Genomic DNA, 24886 nt, shown 5'->3' with positions numbered 1-24886 from the left:
ACCTGAAGAGGTGCTGCGGCTGGGAACCCCTCGTTTTAGTTGATCAATTCTCGACTTGCGCTCTCCGGCAATTTCTAGACACCTCCTCTCTCTCTCTCTGTCGCCGGCGCTGCTATGCAGGATCTTCTTAAGGCCGGTCTGGTCATCTCCGCTACGATGTGCAGAATCATTGGAGGGCGAGCGAAGTCGACTGGAGGTACGGCTCCGATTGCTACAAAGACTGCTGCTTCTCTTCTCTTCCGTAGGTTTATGGTGAGGGGGCTCCTCAACCACGTGAGGAGGCTCCACGGCTTCAGTCCTTGCGCGATGGCTAGTTCTGTGGGGCTCATCAGAACTTCTCTCCAGAATACTTTCCCCACGCTCTGGAACGTCCTCATCCGACCAGTCGCTAAACGTTGTGTCCTCTCTCTTGGGCGCAGCTTCTACGACCACAGATTTCTCAGGCACTGCTTCCACCAGCTCCTCTCTGGTGGTTACCGGTGGTGTCCTTGGGCCTTTTTTCTTTTTCTGGTGTGGGCCGCTGTCCTCATCAGAAGCCTCAGAATCTCCTTTAGATCTTTTGCGCTTCTTTTCAGTGCTCTTCTTTTTCTGCGCTTTCTTGGGAGAAAAGACCTGGGCTTTCTCTGGAGCCGGCTCGCTAACAAAGCGCTCCAGCGCAACGTCATCTTCTTTCTTCTTCTTCGTGGCCTTCTTCTGTATTTTAACTTTTTTCTTATCTTCGTGCGCATGGTCAGCAGCCTCTCGTTCTTCAGAAGCCCGGTTGCTTATGTTTTCTTGCACACGGCTCCTTGAACTTTCGTTGGTCTCCCGCTGCTCTCGCTGTTTGTCCCCAGAAGAGGAACTCCGCTCCTTGAAATCACTTTCCTCATAGTGTCTGGAGCTGTCCTTTCTCTCCGGCTTTCGGTCGCTGTCTTTCCACCGGCTCTGCTTGTCTTCTGAAAGGTGCATAGGACTAAGTGAGCGCGATTCCTGAGGTCGAACAACCTGGCTCAGTAATCTGCGTTTTTCGTCTGTGAAAGATGAAAAATATGTCATGACACTTCTTTTCTCAACAGGCCCTTACATCTGATTGTCTCGCTTAGGTCACAACTAAGTGGCCTGCACATATCCAACATTAAGGGACACAATTCCTTGTACGTCCGTTGCCGGTTACATTTTTAAATGCCCATTTTTTTAAAAATAACAACCACAAGCACATTTGACATGAAAGATGCTCATAAGAAAACCGCCATCAATACATATACTCCGTTTCCTTATCCTATAAATACCACCTGAAAGTAAAGAAGGATACTCTAGAATATCTTTGGCCAGACTGCACATTTAACATCAGTGATGTACTTTTGGTGAAAATGTTTCCGACTTTTTAAACCAGAACATTTCCTGTTTCATAAGCTAATCTGCAAAGAATGGATAACAATTTCAATTACAGCATGAGGAAAGTCTGGCAGTTTCAAAATTATTAGCTTTGTTTACTAAATACAAGTACATTAAACATGGTAAATTAGATTAAGTTCTAATTTTTGGAGTTTTGTGCTCGCACAGCCAACAGTCAAGGAGAACTTGCAGACTGACATGTTAGTCGCCACTGTTAATTAACTCAGCCTTCATTGTTTTTTCAAGTTCCACTCATGTTTTTAGCTAATCTGCAAAAGCTCTGACATTTTCACATCTTTATGATCATGGTAAAGTGCCTCAAAAATGGGCAGGGGAAGGTAAGTATTAGAAATAGGACGGACTTTGAAATGTAAAATGCAAGATAAATGCTTCACTTAAGAAAGCAAATCTCTGCAGGAATGATAGCCTTGCACATACAACTCAGCAATAAAATACTTACAGACATACAAAGGCATATACTTTTAAGTCATCCTTTGCTATCTCAGCTTGCGAAATGAAAGCAGTTACTTCTAATCTGCATCTAGCACGGGGACTGCATGCTTTCACTTACTCTGATCATCTCCACTGTTATAGGCATCGCTATCAGGTGAATGCTCACGGCGGCGCTTAGGTGATTTACGAGGGCTGGGGCTACTTTCATTTCTGTGACGTTTTCTATATCAGGCCAAAAAAACACAATCAAATTTAATGCACTTCTAAGAAATCTCTCATCTTTCACCATAAAAACAAACAGAACTGTAACAAATTGCAGCGAATTGCACTACATGACCTATGGGGGTCCCTTCCAACTATACCATTCTATGAGATAAAATTTTTACAAGGGATCAGTGAAGTGTGCGCTAGTCTTCTTTGAAAAAAAAAAATTTTAACCATATGGCATATGAACCTTCAATGTATCCCCAATCAATTATCCTTTTGCAGGCCTAACCATAGAGGCATTTAGTCCTTTTGCCGTCTGGTGCTGCCAAACTGGCCATTCTAAATATCAGTTCATTTTCTTTTAAAAACCAAACTTACTTTGACTTCCTCTCTTCGCGGCTATCTCGTGTGGCCCTTTCTTCCCGGATGTCTTCTCTTTTGTCTCTGCGTTCTTCTCTTCCTCTCTCCTTGTCCTCCCACTCTCTCTGGCGCTCCCTTTCCTTCTCTCTTTCACGCCCTCTCTCTCGTTCTCGTTCACGCTCTCGTTCCCTTTCCCTTTCTCGCTCCCGTTCTCGCTCCCTCTCTCTTTCCCTCTCCCTCTCCCTTTCTCTGTCGTGATCCCTGTCCCGTTCCCTGTCTTTATTATCCCTTTCTCTCTCGCGTTCTCGCTCACGGGCACGTTCACGTTCAGCTTCTCTCTCGCGCTCCCTTTCTCGCTCGCGTTCGCGCTCTCTCTCCCTCTCCCTCTGTCTTTCATCTCTTCGGTCTTCACCCCTATCTCCCCTTCGCTCTTCTAATCTTTCATCACGTTCGACGTCATCGTTCCTTCCCTGGTGTCGTACTGGCGAGCTTGGTCTCGGATCTGAAATGATAAAACAGGTTTCGTTTCCCTGCGTAAACAGACAGACTTCAACATCCAGCTAATTATTTGTGTATTCCTGCAGAAGGGAACCTCCAGCCCATGAGTCTGGCAGGCTTCCCCACTGGTCACATAAGGGCACTTTGGCCAAGCCAAAGCGCCTTACATCTACCCTACACCTGACACTGGATTTGCAGGCACCACTGATCAGCCAAATGGTGGTGCTTCTAATACTTTGGGCTTCTAATATTGGCCCAAGTTACCAAACTAGTTAACAACTAATATGTTTGCTGAAGTAGCAGGACCACAGTCAGTCCATTTCCTTCCTCCCCCCCCAAAAAAAGTTTTATTAACAATTTTCAAGATAAAATACAGTAAAAATCAAACTAATCTACAGAATAAGAATATTTAAAAAGCCAAAAGATAAAAAAGCAAGAGGAAAGAGGAAAAAAATACTTGTAAGGCCCTTCAGCATATTTCTATCATGTATACCCTGTCATTTATCCACATTTATCCCTTCACGGCCTAGGACCCTCATACCTACAGGACCGCCTCTCCCAGTATGCTCCACGGAGAGCCTCAAGGTCCATAAATAGCAACACCCTAGAAGTCCCGGGCCCTAAGGAAGTTAGATTAGCCTCAACCAGAGCCAGGGCCTTTTCAATACTGGCTCCAGCCTGGTGGTACGCTCTGCCTCATGAGACCAGGGCCCTGCAGGATCTGATTTCTTTCCGCAGGGCCCGTAAGACAAAATTGTTCTGCCTGGCCTTTGGCTTGGAGCCAATTTGATTCCCTCCCCCTCCTTCTTTTTTCTTTTTCCTTTCTCCTCCTGTGATGCATTTTAATATTTTAATGTTTCAATATTTTAATGTTGTATTTTAATCTTGTTTTTAAGTTGTATTCATTCAACTTTTATTATATTATTGCTTGTTAGCCCGGCCTTGGCTGGGGAGGACGGGGTATAAATTATTATTATTATTATTATTATTATTATTATTATTATTATACAGAGGTGATAGACTCTTCCACCTGGGAGCCTACTTCTTCTCTCAGTCTCTCACCCTGGGGAGACGCTTTCTACCTGCGTTTCTTTCAAGCAGGGAGCCCATTTCCCTCTTTATTCAATTGTTAACAGTCACTCTCCCCGCTGCATAACTGTCCTTGGGAAACTGTTCTGCTTTAGCTACTTACTGATAAAGTATAAACAGTACCTACCTCTCTCTCTGTTGTCGCGCTTGTCCCTTTCCCCATGCCTTCTTTCAAAGGAAGAATCCCTCGTGTGCTCACGGTTTTCGTAGCGATCCCTGTCGGGATAACTGCTCCGAGATTCCCAGCTGTCGTGGTAGCTGCTGCTGGTGTTGTGGCTGTCAACCTGAGAGCCCCTTGCTCCTCGACTACCTAATGAAAACAGACATGTAGAAAAGCACAGGGAGGTGGCCTGCTGCCGTGCTGAACGGTTACAGGATCGCTAAAACCTTTTTTTATAATCTAAAAATGTTTGTAATTCGTTTTGACTTAAAAATACATGTACAGTGGTGCCTCGCAAGACGAAATTAATCCGTTCCGCGAGTCTCTTCGTCTAGCGGTTTTTTCGTCTTGCAAAGCAACCCTATTAGCGGCTTAGCGGATTAGCGCTATTAGCGGTTTAGCGGCTATTAAAGGCTTAGCGGCTAAAAGGCTATGAGCGGCTTAGAAAAGGGGGGGGAGCGAAAAAAATCTCAAGACTCGCAAGACATTTTCGTCTTGCGAAGCAAGCCCATAGGGAAATTCGTCCTGCGAAGCGCATCGAAAAACGGAAAACCCTTTCGTCTAGCGGGTTTTTCGTCTTGCGAGGCATTCGTCTTGCGGGGCACCACTGTATGGTGAGAGCCAGTGTTGCGCCGGCGGACTCAGCAGTTACTTCCCCTTCCTCTCCTTTGCACTGTAGCCTCCTGTGACTCTCTAAATATGGTGCAGTGTCTTGCAACCCTCTGAAATGGATCTGGAGTCCGGGACAGGAAAGGAGGGAGGAGACGACAGAGCAAGCCTATTTACATGAGCGGAAGTCTGCTGCACAAGTGAGACAACCTTGTTGAGTTTCACTACCAGACTTTTATTTTCTCAGTAGGTACACTGGTGAATTAAAATTGTATCCCCTAAACTTGATAGTTTACCTGCTGGGTAAGAAATCTGGGGCAATCATGTGAAGCAGAGGTGGAAGGGATCGGAGTGGCGATGTAGAAAAATAAAGTCTAACATTAGATCCCTTAACACATAAAAGCAAATGCTTATTAAAAAGGCAACAATCAAGTGGATCTCTAGCTTCCCATTACCCACCTGCTCCTTAGTATTTCATAACTCTTTGGAATACCCACAAGGTTGCAGATAAATTAAACAGGATGGTGTCTGCAGTTCGTAAATGGGGCAGAAGGCCGACAGGATTTTAATGGTGAAAGGAGATTTAGTGAAGGAAAACAGTTCAACTTTAATGAAATTTGCCTCTGAATCATGCAACAAAAACCCAGCATTTCATTATACCTTTGTCCGATAATTCAGGTCCTCTTCCTCTACTTCTTCCAGAAGTTCTAGATTCATTTCTACTCTCGCTTCTCGAGTCTGTCCTCGTTTCGGAACGAGAGCTCTCTTCTCTGCCATGGGTTCTTCCATAGCTGCGTGATTCCTCCAAATACTGCTCTTCCTTTTTATGGGAGTCTCGGCACTCGCGGTCTCTGTAGTCATGGGTGTCCCGCGCAGAACGCAGGTCCCTCTGATCGCGGCCTTCTTTATTGTCTCTGCTACAGCCCCTTGTGTCCCGCGAGTCCCGGGTGTCTCGAGATTCTCTTAAATCCCTACGGTCTCTGTTATCCCTGGTTTCTCTTCGATCCCGCCCGTCCCGCCCATCCCTCGATTCTCGATCGTCTCTGTGATCGCGGGGAGTGCTCTGTTCTTGGTCGTAGTCACGTTCCTCTTGAGTGTCTCTCTCTCTTCCCCTTTTTCCTCTCGTCTCTGAAAGTGAATTTAGCACACCTGCAGTTGAACAGTCAATTGCACAAACAGTCCTAATATCAAACTGCAATCTATTAAAACTACAAGAAACGCTGGAAGCAGAGTGACATTTTTAAAGGGTGATGGTGGTCCCCATCCAAAGCCTTAAACGAAAAGTCACACAAATGCTCTTCCTCTCTTTTGGAGGGGGCTAATGTGTATTTTGTTCAATACTCCAGGCAAAGCTTGATATATGTCTAATGCAATCAATCAAGCTGTTGTGGCAAAACACATTTTAAACAAACTTAAAAACAAAGAATACTGCATTCCATCTCCCTAATTCTGCAACACACTGAGCTCTGCTCACAGCAGTTTTACATTATGGTTTCCAAAGATTGCTGATTTGTACAAAGTTTTTGTTTTATCATTTTGCACTCATCCTGCTTCTCTTCTGCCATTCTACTCTTCTGCCACTTCAGAGAAGTCATTCTGAATCTGCTCAGGCTTTCACCAGTGTGACTAATTTAGACCCATCAGCCTCCTATCTTTAACCAGTTATCAATAATAAAAAAGTGCTTTCCATTTATGGCATTCCTACTGAATTTCCACAGGCGTTTTTGCATAGACAAGAGTTGCCAAAGGCTTTTGAAAAATCAGGGTATAAAATGTTCACTGATCACATGATTGATAACACCCTCAAATAATTCTAGAAAGGTGATGAGCAGTAACTTCCCTTTGCAGCAGCATATTTGTTTTCTTCCTCAGTAAGCTCTTTTATTCTAAAAGATTTACTAATGGTTTATTATTAACTCCCAGGACAGGAGTTAGATCAACAACCCCATTAACTTTATTCTCAATAAGCTTGATGATGCTAGTAATGCTGTCTTTTGTAGTTAATACAGCAGCCAGCAATGCAATATTTGAGTTTAACAACTCTTGGGAGAAATAATGCCTGGCCTCTTGTAACTTAAAAAAATTGTTCTTACAAACTACAAATAAAAAGTTTGCTTTTATTCTTATCCCTATTCATACCATCCCTCCTTTCGTGGCGTCGATCATGTGACTGTGAAATCCGTTCACGATCGTGCGACTGTGAAATCCGTTCACGATCATGCCGGCTTCTCTCCCGGACTGGTGAACGATGCCTTGAAGGGGTCTGTTTTTGCTGAGAAGGTGAGGTTCGGTGAGGATAAGGAGACGAGGAACGGCCTACATGTGGGGAAGCGGTCCTTTTGTAAGAGGGAGAAGGAGTTCTTTTGTGACGTGGCGAAGGAGAACGTCTCTGAATGGAAGAACCTGACTGAGATGAGGAAGAGTGATGTCTTGAGGACACAGGAGAATGGTGTTGAGTTGGTGGTGAGGCAGACCTGCAGACATAGAAATCGGGGAAAAATCTGTGGAATGAACATCCTGAGCCTTATACAGTGGTACCTCGGGTTACATACACTTCAGGTTACAGACTCCGCTAACCCAGAAATAATACCTCGGGTAAAGAACTTTGCTTCAGGATGAGAACAGAAATCGTGCTCCAGCAGTGCAGTGGCTCCATTAGCTAAAGTGGTGCTTCAGGTTAAGAACAGTTTCAGGTTAGGAACAGACCTCCGGAACGAATTAAGTACTTAACCCGAGGTACCACTGTACAACATTTTTTCAACTGATGAAAATGAATCCAATACAACTAGCCTAAATTTACAAAATATTTCTCTCTGATCACGAAATAATATTTACATATAATTTCATAACAATGCTGCCCGTCAATTTGCAATTAGCTTACACTGCGACCAAAATGGTAATGTTGCGGACTCAGAAAGGCAAGTAATTTTCTGACAATCATTTTATGCAATATGTATTAACATCAATGTGAGATCCAAAAACAACCATAGTATGTAACAATATGATTTCAGATGTGATGTTCTACTTTGATCCTGAGTAACATGACCAATAATGCAGAGACTTAGGATTGATCACTTTAAGCTACTAGCTTCTTGCTAAAATCGCAGCTAATGCATTCAAACAGCTTGCATTATCTAAGTATAGATAGGGATTGCAGTAGAACCTCGGTTTTTGAGCGTCTCAGAGGTCGAATGTTTCAGCTTTCGAATGCCGAAAATCTGGAAGTAATTGCTTCCGTTTTTGAACGCGCCTTGGAAGTCAAACAGCTTCCGAGGCGTGTTTCTCCATTTTCTCAATGGATTCTGAGGACTGTCCATTCAGCCTCCATTGTTGAACGTTTTGGAAGTCGAACGGTCTTCCAGAACGGATAACATTCAACAACCGAGGTACCACTGTATTTTTAATTCTGTCTAGCAATGAGTCTACATGAGAAACAAATTGCAGACTTCTATCTGGAATGGAGTTAATATAACACTTATGGAGTACAGTTAATGTCTAAGCGGGAGAGATGACGCTCCATTTTCTGACCTTTTTAGAAGCGTTTGAAAAGTCTCAGGGTATTATTGTTGTACTAATCCCATGGCTTTTTCTCAGCCTAACTAGCTATTGTAGGAAGGGGGACAGAGGACCTTCAACACCCCATGTTGCAGCAAAAACTTTTTAGATATCATTTTTTCAGGCTTTTCTGCAAATTGGGGTGTCTTGGGCCATTTGAGTATCAAATGTACCACACACTGTGTGTAACAACCATTTTGTTGTACATTTAACATCCCACATATGAAGATGCATATATGTTATTTCTAGACTGTTAACCAGAGCTGAAATTTTTCTAGATTTCAGGTTTCTAGACAGTGTATAGGTATCAATTTTAATATCAATCATCAAGAGTGAGTCAATCCTAAGCACATTCACACATTATTATACAAAGCTACCACTCTGCAAGCAGAGATGTATGTCCCTCGTTGCCACAGGATTTCCCCACAATCCCCTGGTTGAAATTTAAATCAAATATGTGAAAAAGCGGTGGAACGCCTAAGCCCCAGGATTCCAATCTGTTTGGTGGCTTGGTCAGTAAAAGGTAAACATGTCCCAGGTTTAGTAGATGTAAAAGTGTCCCATTTTCAGTAATCAGAGTATCTTGGGCTACACAAGTTCGGTATTTCAACAAACATATCTATATAAGTAATTATTCTACCTGCAAGATGGCGAAATGGAATGCTTATGGCTGCTGGATTTAGCTGGAGCCCAAGATGTCTGCCTTCTCCTTGTGGTAGGAGAATATTCTCTTGAAGGAGAAGAATTACTACCAGACTGTTCTTCTGGACTAGGCGAACGTCTCTGTCTATGAGAACTTTCTGAGGGATCTCTGAGGAATAGACAAACAGCAATAGGTACATGGTATCATCAACAACAACATCACCTTGACATCACCTTGCCAACAAAGGTCCGTATAGTTAAAGCTATGGTTTCCCCAGTAGTGATGTATGGAAGTGAGAGCTGGACCATAAAGAAGGCTGATCGCCGAAGAATTGATGCTTTTGAATTATGGTGCTGGAGGAGACTCTTGAGAGTCCCAGGGACTGCAAGAAGATCAAACCTCTCCATTCTTAAGGAAATCAGCCCTGAGTGCTCACTGGAAGGACAGATCCTGAAGCTGAGGCTCCAATACTTTGGCCACCTCATGAGAAGAGAAGACTCCTTGGAAAAGACCCTGATGTTGGGAAAGATGGAGGGCACAAGGAGAAGGGGACGGCAGAGGACAAGATGGCTGGACAGTGTTCTCGAGGCTACCAGCATGAGTTTGACCAAACTGCGGGAGGCAGTGGAAGACAGGAGTGCCTGGCGTGCTCTGGTCCATGGTGTCACGAAGAGTCAGACACGACTAAACGACTAAACAACAACAACATCATCATCAACAACAACAACGACATGGAGACTGCTTGCGGCTTTGGTCAGCATGTCTTAGGCTAGAGATGAACTTGCACCCTTCTCAGAGCTTTCTTCAGTCCTTCAATAATGCACTGGTGAGAGCTGTTAGACCTGGCAGGTATCTATGGAGTTGCTATCCAGTTTGAGGGATGGCGGCACTAAGTAGCTGCTGGCAACCTCCTGAAAATGTTCTCCCTCTGAGGTCCTCCAAGTTCCACTATGCCAACCACCTGTGGGCCACCCAAGGTTTGATGTCATCAGTACAGTGATGTCCTAGCTGATGAGGTCTGGTATTTTTGCTGCTCTCTCGAAGCAGCCATGGGAGACTATGAACAAGCCAAGTGACGCTCAGTTCCCATCCAACTGTAAATAAAGAAGGGAACCAGGAAGAGATGCCATATGTGCTGCAAATGGTCATCACTTAGCTAAGGTGGACCCTGCTGAAGACTGCCTTCCATTTCTGGATTTCAGGTGTCGTTTGCTCACTTTCAGATCGCAACAAGTAAGTTCCAAAACTTGTAGTGTATCATGTGATCAGGGAAAGGTAAACAGACTACAAATCAAAAGCCTTAAGTGGTGGCAAGCTGGACATAAGCCCTTGAGTGTTTAGGAGTCTACGAGTTACAGATAGGTAGCCGTGTTGGTCTGCCATAGTCAAAATAAAAAAAATCCTTCCAGTAGCACCTTTAAGACCAACTAAGTTAGTTCTTGGTATGAGCTTTCGTGTGCAAGCACACTTCTTCAGATACATAGGAGTAATTCGTAGGAGTCTACGAATTACAGATGTAGCAAAATTAGACAAACAACTATACACAAACATTAAGAATACCTTTGTTTCTCTTTTTTCTCTTTATTGTGTCTTTCAAAGTCACGGCCTCGCTCTTTCACCTCCCTTGGCTTCTCTTCTAACCGCTCTTTCGCTTTGTGTTTCTCCTTATGTTTCTTTCCTTGTGCCGTGTCTTCTTGTATTGGCGGTGGAGGACTAGGCGTACGAGGACCTTTCTTTTTACTGTGGTTAGTTTTGGAACTCCTAAAACAGGTTGAGGAAAGAAGTGTTGGAAGGGTTAATCGCCGTGCCTTTAATCACAAAATGCTACCTGAATTAAGAGCTGCACTCCAGAAGGCTGGGGGAAAGTTACCTAAAGTTTCAAAGCAATTACCACCACCATAATATATTCTCACTCCAAGTCTGCCATAGTCATTGAAAGGGAGGACTGCTGCTCACAATGTGGTTGCCATGCAGAAGCCTCATGCAACTGGCTCTGAATGATGGTTGCTCTACAGCAGTGTTGGGCCTCCAGCTGTTTTTGGACTACAATTCCCATCATCCTTGACCACTGGTCTTGCTAGTGAGGGATGATGGGAGTTGTAGTCCAAAAACAGCTGGAGGCCCAAGGTTGGGGAACACTGCTCTACAGCAAGAGCTGTTTCCCAGCATCAACTTGCTACACGCGATTAAGGCTAATCCATCTGGTGAATCTGAGCACACAAAAGCTTGTCCAGGGCCCCCAAGAGGCTGCTACAGTTGCACAGAGCTGCACTGGCATTGCAGCTAAAAAATGAGCAAAAATGTCATTGGGTCCCCTAATAATGTAAACTGATATTGAGTGATTGTTCCTTTACTGAAGGTACATATTCAAATTGGAACAGAATCAAGTACAGTGGGACCTCTGGTTGCGAATGGGATCCGTTCCGGAGGTCCTGCTGCATCCCAAGGAATCTGCAACCGAAGGACTGCTTCTGCGCATGGCGCATAAAGCGCTTTTGCGCACACGGCGAAACCTGGAAAAATACTTCCGGGTTTGCCGGGTTTGCATCCCGAAGTTTACGTATCCAGAGGGATACGTAAGCAGAGGAACGACAGTACAGAGTAACAAAGTATTATTCCAAAGAATAGAAGCAGAAAGCATACCAGATTTGATATAATAATAATAATAATAATAATAATAATAATAAATTTTATATCCCGCCCATCTGGCTGGGTTTCCCCAGCCACTCTGGGCAGCTTACAACATATATAAAAACACAACAAAACATCAAACTTTTTTAAAAAAAATATCCTATACAAGCATCAAACAAACCAACAGAAACCAATAATAACAGAAACCAATAAATCAACAGAATCCAATAATGATAACAAAAAATAATAAAGTTTACAGTTACACTCAATTAAAATAACCGCCTACCTCAACTAAACATTTAACCAATACCAACCCAACAAAAACAAAACAGGAGCCAAAATTAGAACCATTGAAAACAACATTTTAGACAGTTGCCCCAACCCAAGAGTTGATTATTTACATTTCATCATTGTTCAAAAAGATCATAAAGCAGATTAAGATACAGAAACATCAATCCATTAGATTACATAATTATCCCGTGTCATCTCTAATGTTTTGATTATAATTCCCAACATTTCTTTCCTTTGAAGCCAAGAGAAATTATTTTATTTTTACGAATAATTTTACATTTATTTCTCATGAACTGTTTAAACAACAGTTGACATGAAACTTGGTTTTGTTACTTCATCCTTGGTTAAGAGCAGTGAAACGATCATTTAAACTGCTGAGAGAAATCTCAACCCACTGAGAATCTGCAGGGAGACCTGTCTGCCACCTTGCAAGCAGAAAGGTTAGAGGTGGCGAAGTTGCTTTAGGCATGCTTTGGTTGGTGCAGACAATGAAAATCACACTTCGTGAACACACTGCAAAGCAGGGTTCTGTAGCTTGGTTTGCAGTCAATCTGAATTATGGCTGAGATACCTAGGAATAATTCTTAACTTTGAAATGAACTATGCTTGCATGTTATGTCAGCAAAAGGTCATCCCATTCTATCCACAACATTTACAACAATTCAAGGTATTTATTACTGCAGATGTTATTTGAAGCTTCACAAATTTCAAATAACATAAATGTTATTTATTCATGTCATAAGAATTATCTACCACTTGACTGTAGAAAAAAACACAAAGCATTTCCCCCCCTCTAATACTCAGGGAGCTCTGGCTAGGATAAACAACCAGCACCATCCGTCCCATTCAACAAATTTTAGGCCACACCACCACTCAAGGAATAACACATGTTTTCTTTTACCAAACATGCATATATACTAACCTCTGTTGGTCCAAGAGGGGTGAAGAAACTGCAGAAGTCTTTTTCTCCCTCTTAGCGGTTGAGGAGGAAGATTTGGGGCTTGATCGCAGTTTTGGAGATTTGCTAGATTTTCTGGGTGAAGGTGAGGATAATTTTGACCCAACAGCCTCTGGAGAAATCTTAACAAAGGGAAACAATAAATTTGTTAATGCCCCAATTTGCTTTACATTGCTACGAGTCCAGCAACAAAAAGTCGCAATGTGGAATGCTTCTGTTCAGATTTTCTGCTCCATTTCTTTCTTTCCTCTTCCAGTCAGGCTGTGTTCAGCAAACTTTGGGGTTTAATCTGCAAATACCTTCCTCTTGGGTGGGACACAGGTGGCGCTGTGGGTTAAACCGCAGAGCCTAGGGCTTGCCAATCAGAAGGTCAGCGGTTCGAATCCCCATGACGGGGTGAGCTCCCGTTGCTCGGTCCCTGCTCCTGCCCACCTAGCAGTTCAAAAGCACGTCAAAGTGCAAGTAGATAAATAGGTACTGCTCCAGTGGGAAGGTAAACGGTGTTTCCGTGCGCTGCTCTGGTTTGCCAGAAGCGGCTTAGTCATGCTGGCCACATGACCCAGAAGCTGTACACCGGCTCCCTCGGCCAATAAAGCAAGATGAGCGCTGCAACCCCAGAGTCGGTCACGACTGGACCTAATGGTCAGGGGTCCCTTTACCCTTTACCTTCCTCTTGTTTACGGGTGGGTGTTAGTTTGGGCTACAGGCACTTCATAAACTTATTTGGTATTGGGTCCAAAAAGCAGGGCTGGGCAACTTGTGGTATTCTAGATATTGCTGAACTATATCCCCCATCATCCCTGACCACCAACCAAGCTGGCTAGCGCTGATGTTTCTTGAAATCCAACATCAAGGGGCACAGGTTCCCCACTGCTAATCTAGATCACCCCCAACTACTGGTTTAACAAAGAGAGCTCTGTGTGGTCTGACTGCACCTCATTTCACTCATGTTCCAGTGCGGAGTGCTTGCGGCTCCAGCCACTCAATTTCATTCATTCCCCACTGCCCCATCAAAGAATCAGTCAGTATTCCATGTTCATTAAGTATCTCATTCACCATTTGCCAGTTTTCTTCAACTTTTCTTCATTTGCATCCCACCCTTTTTATTTTGAGGAGGAATGGCCACATGTGTGCTCAATCCCAGCTGCATTAAATTATCATTGTCTCCACAGATGTCTCTGGGCATTTCACGCCTTCATCCCTATGGACATTTAAAAACAGCTTCTCAGTGTGAACTAGAAGTGATATACCCAGGCAGAGAGGTGGTTCTTTATGTACACGTAACTGTTTCTGTCTTCCAAGTCTGTCTTCTAATTCCTGTCCCTTCTAGTTTCCCGCACCCCCTCAATCTCTCAACAACATGCCATTGTTTTGTGCCCCCACCCCTTTCGAGTTCATTCCCCTAAATATTCTTTTGTATTTGTGTCTCAGGGTTACTCCAACTCTGATTCTTGCTCTCTGGCTCACAAGTGCTGTGGTTTTGGCTACGTAAACACAGATACAAAGACAACTTGATTGGGATATACACACATGTTGTGAAGACGTTTATCAAAGGATCGCTGAAGGTTGAGATCACAGAAATCATTCAAAATTATTATTTGTATCAATTATCCACCCTTCAGTGCAAGAACCCAGGGTGGGTTACAGCATTAAAGCACAATATTAAAAACAATTTAATAAAAATGAAGTACGAAATGACAAAAAGGATAAAGAGTGGTGCACTGGTTGCTAATTTGCTACCAGGCCAAATTCAAGGTGTTACTATTAGTAGATAAGGGACGCGGGTGGTGCTGTGGGTTAAACCACAGAGCCTAGGACTTGCCAATCAGAAGGTCGGCGGTTCGAATCCCTGCAACGGGGTGAGCTCCCGTTGCTCGGTCCCTGCTCCTGCCAACTTATCAGTTTGAAAGCACGTCAAAGTGCAAGTAGATAAATAGGTACCGCTCCGGTGGGAAGGTAAACGGCATTTCTGTGCGCTGCTCTGGTTAGCCAGAAGCGGCATAGTCATGCTGGCCACATGACCCAGAAGCTGTATGCCGGCTCCCTCGGCCAATAAAGTGAGATGAGCGCCGCAACCCCAGAGTCGGTCACGACTGGATCCAATGGTCAGGGTCCTTATTAGTAGATAAAGCCCTGAACAACTTGGTTTTATTTACGAAAACTGCCTTACCCCATATGGGCTCACTCAACCACTTTGATTGGCAGAACTATTAACAGGTGCCACACAAAACCCGCTCCTATTTGGTGCCTGCTAAAAATATTTTTTTGACATGTCTACCCTGATGTCTAGAAAGTTGATATGAGCCTTAATCTGTTTTTAGTCTATTATTCTAGCTTTTTTGTCTTATACTATTATTATTTTTTTGTCTTATACTATTATTATAACTTAGTGATAACTTTATTGTTTTTTGTAAACTGCTTTGACTTTTTTCTTTACATTCAAGTGTTTTACACATTTTATGAAATAAATAAAAACAAATTGTTGTGACTCCACATTTATTTGTGGAGCTAAAAGGAAGCTCAAGAGCCCGTAGCACACAGTGTATGCCATTATAAGCAACAAATGCGTCACTAATTACCGTATTTTTTGCTCCATAAGACTCACTTTTTCCCTCCTAAAAAGTAAGGGGAAATGTGTGTGCGTCTTATGGAGCGAATGCAGGCTGCGCAGCTATCCCAGAAGCCAGAACAGCAAGATGGATGGCTGCTTTCACTGCACAGCGATCCCTCTTGCTGTTCTGGCTTCTGAGATTCAGAATATTTTTTTTCTTGTTTTCCTCCTCCAAAAACTAGGTGCGTCTTATGGTCTGGTGCGTCTTATAGAGCGAAAAATACGGTACTATTATCCTGAAGGCTTGTTCAAATCTTAATTCTTAAACTTTTATTGGCTGTGTGGTGTTTTATTTTTGAGATACAAACCTCCTTTTTAATTACTATCTCTTCCCTTTTCTCCATGTTTTCTTCTTCAAGCTTCATTAACTCTCTCTGGATCTTCTGACGCTTCATTTCCAAAGAAAGCTCGTGGTCATAATCGTAGTTAACGTCTCCGTTATCAGAATCTTAATTTATTAGAGCAAACAAAAGAAGTCAGTGAAATGGTGTCCTTGACATTCTCTATATTAAAAACATGTCAACTATAGGATGACTATAATTTAATGCAATCTTGGGTCCCCGGCTGCTATTGGACTACAACATCTCTGACTACTGGTCCTGCTAACTAAGGATGGTGAGAGATATAGTCCAACATCAGCCGGGGAGCCAAGTTGAGGAACACTGATTTAATGGATAAGGATATTAGGGTTCAGGGTGATCAACGTAACATTACTAGGAATCAGGAAGACACTGATTTTTAGAACTGAAATTATTCAGTGATGTCAGTGGCCTAAACTATGTTACCCTGAAAGGTAATTCATTAAATTACCTATTTTTAAATAATGCTTTCCCCAAAGAGTTCCGGGTAGCATAATTGGTTATTCATCTCACTTTTATCCTATGAACAACACTTGTCTTAGTCTAACACAAGGAGATTTAGACAGGGGAAAAGGTGGGCAGAAAAATGTGCCATCACCAATGCTTCTCCACTCCATCAGAACTGCTTTTTCCTGTGCTAAAGGGACCGTTCGACTATTATTAAATGTTCCTTTATATAATACATGGTCTGATCGTTCTGAAAGCCTTATTGTTACATTCATTTCTCTCTCCATTGAACAGCGATTTTTTGCTCTCCATCTGGACTCTGTTATGTAATGCTTCCACAGTACATATTTTTTAATGTATTTTGAAAAGAGAGATTTTAAAACTAGACAAACCAATACACTTTTCTGGCATGCCATGTATCCAATCTTGTCCAGTCTATTTTTTTATTTAAAAACTACTCAGGATTCAAAAGCTACTAAAAGTAATTTTATTTCAGGAGATATATTTATTAAGAATTCAAGTTCTTTGCAGTTCTCTCCATTTTTTATTTTGGCTCCATGAATCTAGTAGGCCATGGCACCTACCGTCTCTGTTTGTTTCCCAGTCGGGATTTTCTTCTTCACTTTCTGGAGTTCTCTCCTTGGTAATTTTAATATCTTCCTTCCCCCTGTGCCTCCCCCTGGAGGACTCTTTCTACAGAGGAAAACAAAACAGGCAAATTCAAACAAAACAGACCTTTAGAACTGTGGGCGTGTGTTGTTTTGTTTCATACTACGTTATGTATTTTTGTGTTTTTATATTATAAGCTGCCCTGTCATCCTTGGATAAAAGGTGGTATAGAAATTCAAATAAATAAATAGTAAGTCAGTTGATTTTTAAAAAGAATAGTTGGAAGCAGGTACATTTAGCGGGGGGGCTGGGGTATTCCCCCCACTTCATGATTCTAATTGTTTTTTTCATGAAAACATTCAAGAAGGGTTTGCTTTTCCCCAGTTCCATATATTAAAAAAAGGTTGAAAACTCAGACTTATAGAACATACTCTTCCCTCTAGTATGCCGTGTGTGTCAAGGAATACCTACAACAAGAACTCAAAAAAGAGAAAGGCTTAGTTCAGATATAACGCTTAGAATTCTAAAAGCAGGCACGGAGCTTGGGGATTGAACAATTAGGAAATAAAACAAGGCTGTTGATATTGGTTCTGAATTAAGAGTTTCCTTAGCATCCAAACTCAGGAAACTGATTGGTTCAAATGTCAGTTTATTCACAAATAAAAATATGGGTGGGATCCAACTAACCAGCCGTGCAAGTGGAAGCCCACAAAAGGACCTCCTCTAGTGTAAACAGGGCTTCCCTCCCCTCACACACACACCCTGAAACCAGCTCAGGAATTTCTGTGCTGTCTCCTGTGGTGGGATTTCAGGTCATCAAAATAGAGCTACTGAACCAGCTGTATGAAAAGCTCACTAGTCATAAGGGTGCAAGTTACTCAGCCAGATGTCTGGAAATGTTAGAGCTTAATTTCCAGTAGGGCTTGTGTGGGAGACAAAATACAGGCCTTAAAACAGAGAGGAGTAGCTACTGGATAGGTAGAAAGCAGGGGTGAGCTGAATCACTAAGGCAGCTCTGCAACGAGGGTGCGGGATGTAGAGATCTTACGGTATATCCACACCATTAAGCCCTTGTGGGCATATAGTAACTGTCCAGGAAAGGGCCCGAGGAAGTTAAGAGGACAGCTGTATCTTCATTTCCAACCCTTAATTTCTAAAACAACTGGAGGCTCCATTTTGCATTTACACATTCACCAGGTGAATGCTATTCACTTTTCAGACCTATGCTTGCTTGCTAATTTATTTAGCAAAGGCCACGTTTGGAAAAATGCCTCAGTGTGATGAACAGCACAGAATCAGCATTAAGATTACATTCATAAAACAAATGCAAGATACTTCAGCAGAACAAATTAATACATGAGCATAGATGGATCGTTCCCTGGCAAATGCTAAGTTTTAAACAACTACCCTATAAGACTGGTGCAAGTATGCAAAAGACCACAATGTTAATCAGGGGGGAAAGCATTGGCTTCAGGGACACAAAAATACTCCAGAGTATATTTTAATTGTATAAACAAGAGGCAAGGTGGGGTGATATATTCCTTTCTTCCATATCAAACAAGAGGTGGTAATCACTCCCCTGCAACCAAGTGGAAGGAGAAGATGCATTTCTGAATATTTAACCTCCCGAAACGCAAAAACTGTGCTCAGCTCCTGGGCAGGAAGGTACAGGTAAGAGATTCCCTTACCTGTCCCCCAAGCATGCTGCATTCATTACTGCAGCAAACTGGACTAGGAGGCTTAATCTGCAAAAGGCTTGTCTCTTTGCCCTTTCTACAACAGTCACCACCTTAAAAAGCCTGGGTCTTCAGGATCCAGAGGGAAGGATCCAGTGTTTGGCTCTGAATGTGATAGGGCCAGAAACTGGGGTGTTGAATGGGGGAAATCAGGGGCGGGGAATATTGCCCATTAACACACACATACACCCCAACAACTTTCTGCATGGCTATGAAATATCGCAGATTGGTTAGGGAGAACGAGTAGGCTGAAAGCCATATAATCATATACTGCCTCTATCTTGTTGGCTGATCAGTACTGTGATGTCAAGCAATATTCATAAACACTAAAACTGCTCAGGATTTGCCATGCATGGTCATGGGTCGACAATCAGATTTTAAAATGCCCCATTTTCAGCTTAGTTACTGACCAGGATGCCTTGGTTTATGTTTGGACCAATTGTCAGAGAACTAATAATTTCAATACCCTCATGGGTTAGTCAGCTCCAAGCATTTTAATATATACAAGTAATGATATAAACAAACCACTCACACGTGGAACCTGAAAATGAAGTTTTCCTTCCGAATCGGCCAGTTATTCCATCCAAAATGCAAGATTTCCCCACACTGCTTCAATTTAGAACTTCTATAAACAATCCAATCAAGTGTTGTTACTTATTTCAGCCATTTCTTTTAAAAAGAAAAGCTGGTTATTGTTATGGGTTTGGGGAGTCTTGACTGGGGCAAATTACTACGATTTTGTCTGACAAAATCTGATGTGAAATTAGGGGACATACTAAAAAGCACTTGGCAGTCCTAGAGTCTCTCACCAGACTTGGAAATGTGAGCTTCATGAGCATTTTAGACATTCATGAGCATTTGACAGTGATGTGGAGCATTTTACATTATTTTCCCTTGGTCAACCATATTTTAGGATCCTGAAAAGTATTTACATTCTGAACCACTCAAGTCTTAGGGTAGCGTCCAATGAAGTTGTCCCACTAGTGCAAGGATATCCACCTCTGCCACAGAACTTCTTCCCCCTGTGCCCACCCACAATCTGTTCCAGGAGTTCCCTCAACAGTGTGGAGCTCATTTGCAGTGGGCGAGTCAGGAAGAGGAAGTCCCATTGTACAGTCCTTGTGTTTTAATGGGATGACTTCACTGGATACAATCCAATATTTGGGGGGATTGAGTTAACCCTTTGAAGAACTCATTTCATTTAAAATAATTAAGGCTGTAAAAAAACAGCTTAAGAAGCCATTAGAAGACTGGTCTCTTAGAGAATCTGAAAGGCAACAGGAGCTTTATATCTCTCTCTTAAGCAATGCACATTCTAACTAGAGCTTTCAGCTACCAACGTTGTCACACGAAGTAAAGATTCCAGGCCCCAGAAATCCATGTCTGTACAGACTGCATAAATATCGCAGTTCTCAATTTTTGTACAAAGAAAGAAAAAAATGGATTTTTGTTCTGGTTTATATCCAATTTAGCACAGAGGAACCTTTCTCAAATAAACTACTATGACTTTCGTCTAGTAGTAAATACCACAGAAAATTTAAGATTGTGTTCTACTGAAACCCTAATGAGTTTAACTTGTATATATGCTGAAGCAATTTTGGCTAGGTTTTAATATAATATTAAACATACCATCTTTTTCAATTGGGCAGAGGTGAAAATCTTAAGGTGAGTTTTCACCACTGTTGTGCAAATGTTCCCTTGCACGAGGCTTTCTCATACCTTCCTCCAATGGAGCTAAAAAAAACTGTCCTGTGGTTTGGGGAATTGCTTGGAAAAGTCTGATGTAGCACACACAAAATTGGCAGAAACTGGGTCCAGGCTTCTTATGCAAGTGAACTTCCAACCCTCAGGAGACGATTGGTTGTCACAGGAGGCAAGCTCAGTGGAGAAGAGAGGTGGAAAAATCCCTGTTATATGCACACACTTCCGCTCATGTATGTGTGGGCCGAATCCATAATCTACATTGAGAAGTTAAGGCCAAGATTAAAAAAAACATTTAAGAAGTCCTGCCTCTGGTGCACCCAATGGCTTGGACTTGCTCAGTGAATTTTTTCCTATGAAGAGGAAAATCTCATGTTATGTCATAAACTGCTTTGCCCTATGTCAAAAGGGGTTTGTTTTCGGCATGGGCCAGGCAGGGCCAGTGTGATGTGGTGGTGTTGTTTGAGAACACAAACACAACCCTGCTTGGGAATACAGAACTAGTTGTTAGGGTCAATGGATCCTGACCAGGGAATTCTAAACACATCTTAGGTAACTGGGGTTAAGTCACATAGAGGAGGGAGAAAGGTTGTTTTCTGCTGCTCCAGAGAAGCGGACACGGAGCAATGGATCCAAACTACAAGAAAGAAGATTCCACCTAAACATTAGGAAGAACTTCCTGACAGTAAGAGCTGTTCGACAGTGGAATTTGCTGCCAAGGAGTGTGGTGGAGTCTCCTTCTTTGGAGGTCTTTAAGCAGAGGCTTGACAACCATATGTCAGGAGTGCTCTGATGGTGTTTCCTGCTTGGCAGGGGGTTGGACTCGATGGCCCTTGTGGTCTCTTCCAACTCTATGATTCTATGATTCTAAGTGCAACACAGTGCTCGGTTTTGTTCCACATTAGGAAATCATGCATCCCAAAACAACTGAAGAAAGCAAGGAGATATATGAACATCCCATGCTCACCCTGACAGGAGAAGATTGCTCTTCTGTATTATGCTTCTGTGGTTCAGCTTCAATTTCTTGACGCTTATTCTTCATTCTTTCCCGAAGATCCCCTGTAGGCCTTTCGGGTGACCTATACAATACAGACAGAAAATATAACTGCTTCTACATCCTTTTTAAAAATACAGTTTACAGGTTTGAGATCTGCAGTTTTATAATACAGTTGTGCTTTGCCATCATGTTTCCTGTCTTCACTCAGCTCCTGCCATGTAATATGCTATACAAGAACGTCCAACCCTAAATAAATTGCCATTAAAGCTACCCAGTATGAAGAAGGCTTGCCTAACCCTTTTAAACAAGTTTAACTGTTGTTCGGGAACCGCACAAAAAGTATGAACTACCATAATCCAAGGAAGTCCCCTGCCCTAGAAAATCATCCCTTACCTAAAGGAAATAAAATTAAAAGTTTGCCTAAAAGTTTCCTTATGTCTTCCAGTGTATATTAGCAATTCACTTTCATGAGACCAAATGCTTGATTAGGCTGAGATGTAAATGTCATTCTACTGCAAACAACTTGATTTTTATGGTCGCCAACCTTTTTGGGCCATTGGGCACACTTGGAATTTTTAGAAAGTGCCGAGGCCACCAGCCACAAGATGGCCACTGAGGGAGGGGGGGTGGCATAACATAAAACGGCTGCAACATCTAAAAGAGCAGCAAAAGAGACAGGACTACACAAATGGTACAGTCATGCCCCCACATCAACCACCCCATCAATGGGCTGGAAAGGCACCTCCATCAGCCCCCACCACATTCACTCACAGAGAAAATCTTGTTATACCTCTCCTCTGTTCAGAACATACGGGAGGAAGGCTAGGTATCCAATCCTAGCATCCAATGAAATGCGAGCATGTTTACTCCATGTAAAAGAGGTCGAACCAGTGCAAACAAGAGCTAAGCAGGACAAGCAAGCTGTCTTTTGTGCACTGTGGACTTTGGATGTGTATTTACTGAGATCAATCACAGGTGCCATAGGAGGCTCTGGTGGGCACACTGGCATCCATGGGCTCTCTCCTGGTAACCCTTTTTGTAGTTTTAAATAATATTTTTTTCAGAAAATACATAACAAGCTAACAATCTCCCAGCCTGCCCCAGGGCAATTCAAAATACATGATATATACAGAACACCAGATCTAACTTAATACAAGTAAACCGCTGAAGGTTAACTCTGAACATAGTAGATCTTACTTGGAACCTTAACAAAATGAAGGAAATTCCAGATTAAAAACAACAACAAAAATCTGTCAGCATGATTCCTGCATACTCTTAGCTGAACTGACATTTTCCCATGACTAGGATATGCCAAACTTTATCCAGTCACTGCTTTCCAACAACCAAATGAGCCATCTTGTAATTATGTGCAATAATGAATTCAGGAGACATTAAGAGATAGTTTAAACTTGTAAGAGGTGCTATAATGCCTTTTAGATCAATCAAAAAGGAGGCACAAAAGCAAGTCAACTATAAACCAAGCACCCTAAAATTTGAGTTATTTTCTGAAGACTATCTTACCAGAAAACTGGAGTTATACAGCACACTACCCCAGTATTCCTATGAAAATCTGAACATGCCTAATGCAGATAAAGTTATGTGCAATATCCAGTTATGTGGAGTGGGGCTGGGACATAAGAAGAAAAGCATGAAATTCCACTGGACTAGTGAAAGCTTTGAGGATGCTTGAAGTAGCTCTTACAATCCTGGTCTGCATTTATTCTTCTACATGACAGAAGAGTATGGTACTCTCTAGGTGTCATTGGAAAATAGAGTTGGGAGTCCAACAATGTCTGCAGGGCACCACAATCAGCTTTTGCTGATTGTTCTACATTTCCCAAAGTTGAAAAAAGTTCTGATTTGAATCTGAAGCAATACAAGGGTCAATATTTCTTCACCCTGTGCTAACTACTCAGCCCAGCTCATTCTAAGTACATGCTCAATTTGAGACGATATATCTAGCTATGAAAATAAAAGAAAATAAAGCAAACATGACTGAATAAGTTGTTAACTTGTGAAGATGAATCTCAAGGGAAGAAACCTTGGCATCTTGCATTTATTTTCATCATATCTTAACTAAAGTTTATAATAAAATATTATCACTCAAAAGACGAAATGGGTTGATTTTGGGGGGAAAGGGAGGAAAATACATCCCATTCTCCTGAGCTTAAATATTTAGTTTATTTAGGAAGTCTTAACTGTAAGGAAACTAGAAACAGGTTTCAAAGAGCTTCCTCTTTGCACATTACTCTTTGCACATTACTCTTTCAGGTGGACACCTCAAGTGCGCACCTAAAAATGTAAACTGTGAATGTGAAAAACAGGTGTTCAAAACTACACATGTAATACGCATACACTCAGGGGAGACCAAGGGTTGGCTATGGCTTCCTGTTGAGCAGATACTCTTGAAGCAAACCTGGGGTGGTGGTTGTGACATAGAAAATATTACTTCCCATTCTTTAAGGTGAATCAGAATGTATTTCTCATTTTAATTTTTTTAGCTAACTCCGCAAGTAATACTGTAAACAAAGGAGGTCACTAATTAAATCTAATATTGGTAACAAATTTACCATGTGATTTTAGGCAAGCCCTTATTCTCTCAGTCCCGTCACCCATCTTAGTAAGAATTATTGTGTTCATGTATAAGAAAGAGCCAGCTACTTTGAATACTGTACTTAAAATATGCTACAAAATGTTGTTTGGATTTAGCTCAGCTTAAAATCCTACAGAGGCAAAGAGAGTCTTAAATCTGAAGAGGCTAAGGATTTAATTCAGCAGAAAATTCTAGAACCTTAGATGTTCCAACAATATTTATGGAAACAAGCTCCATTTCAATGTCCGAATACTTATTTCATCCATAAGTAACAGGTGCCTTCTGATGCTATGTCAAAAGGATTCTTTTTATGGTTTAAGTTCTAATATAAAATATGAAACCAGAAAAACCACATACCTAAAAAATCTTGCTATTCTCCATATTCAATTTTTAACAAATCAAAATTAGAAGTAAAGAGCCTCAGGAATTGAGCTATAAAGGAAGCATATCTGGAGAATCAAAATTCATGAAAAGAAATTCATTTCTACTTCCTCTTTATAAAAAAAATATATTCAAGTAATGTAGGTAAAGGTAAAGGACCCCGGACGGTTAAGTCCAGTCAAATTCGACTATGCAATGAAAGTTTTTCCAGATATCTGTAATTTTAGAAGGTGTTGGATTACTTTAGTACTTTGTGTGAATTGCAAGTATTCAAGAAGGACACATTCTGCAATCCAGAGAATAGTATGTTACTCTTTATATAAAAACTTTACTCTCTTTAAGAACGGGTAGGTAGCCATGTTGGTCTGCCATAGTCAAAACAAAATTAAAAAAATTCCTTCTAGTAGCACCTTAGAGACCAACTAAGTTTGTTATTGGTATGAGCTTTTTTATTTTGTTTCTCTTTATTTTTTTATTTTTTTGTTTCTCTTTAAGAAGTAATTGTTCATTCAAATAGAACCCTTATACAACTGCCTTAGAGCTAGTATGAAACTTGTAATTTGGGGGGGAGGAATGAAAATGAGGACTGTACCCATATTGAAAACTAAGTAATATACAGTACCT

General features: G+C 41.8%; 1 protein-coding gene across 4 annotated transcripts in view; it reads right to left on the bottom strand.

The window, feature by feature from the left end:
* The window catches only part of ZC3H13 (zinc finger CCCH-type containing 13), a 49588-nt gene that overhangs the window by 7076 nt on the left and 17626 nt on the right, over positions 1-24886 (bottom strand). For 3 of the 4 annotated variants that reach the window (XM_080998909.1, XM_080998910.1, XM_080998911.1), the window contains 12 exons: positions 21259-21370; positions 16830-16938; positions 15748-15887; positions 12793-12950; positions 10509-10709; positions 8946-9116; positions 6890-7224; positions 5411-5878; positions 4109-4291; positions 2413-2896; positions 1946-2049; positions 3-1010 (listed from right to left, as the gene is read on the bottom strand). In XM_080998909.1, the coding sequence (XP_080855035.1) occupies positions 3-1010; positions 1946-2049; positions 2413-2896; positions 4109-4291; positions 5411-5878; positions 6890-7224; positions 8946-9116; positions 10509-10709; positions 12793-12950; positions 15748-15887; positions 16830-16938; positions 21259-21370 (3473 nt within the window). Of the gene's footprint in view, positions 1-2; positions 1011-1945; positions 2050-2412; positions 2897-4108; positions 4292-5410; positions 5879-6889; positions 7225-8945; positions 9117-10508; positions 10710-12792; positions 12951-15747; positions 15888-16829; positions 16939-19122; positions 19216-21258; positions 21371-24886 lie in introns of those variants that run through there. The other variant, XM_080998912.1, reaches the window with a different exon arrangement.

This window comes from Podarcis pityusensis (assembly GCF_964106645.2).
Source record: "Podarcis pityusensis genome assembly, chromosome: 3".
NCBI classification, from domain to species: domain Eukaryota; kingdom Metazoa; phylum Chordata; class Lepidosauria; order Squamata; family Lacertidae; genus Podarcis; species Podarcis pityusensis.
Note: the sequence above shows the minus strand (reverse complement) of the source record. Positions and strands in the feature narration are given on the sequence as shown.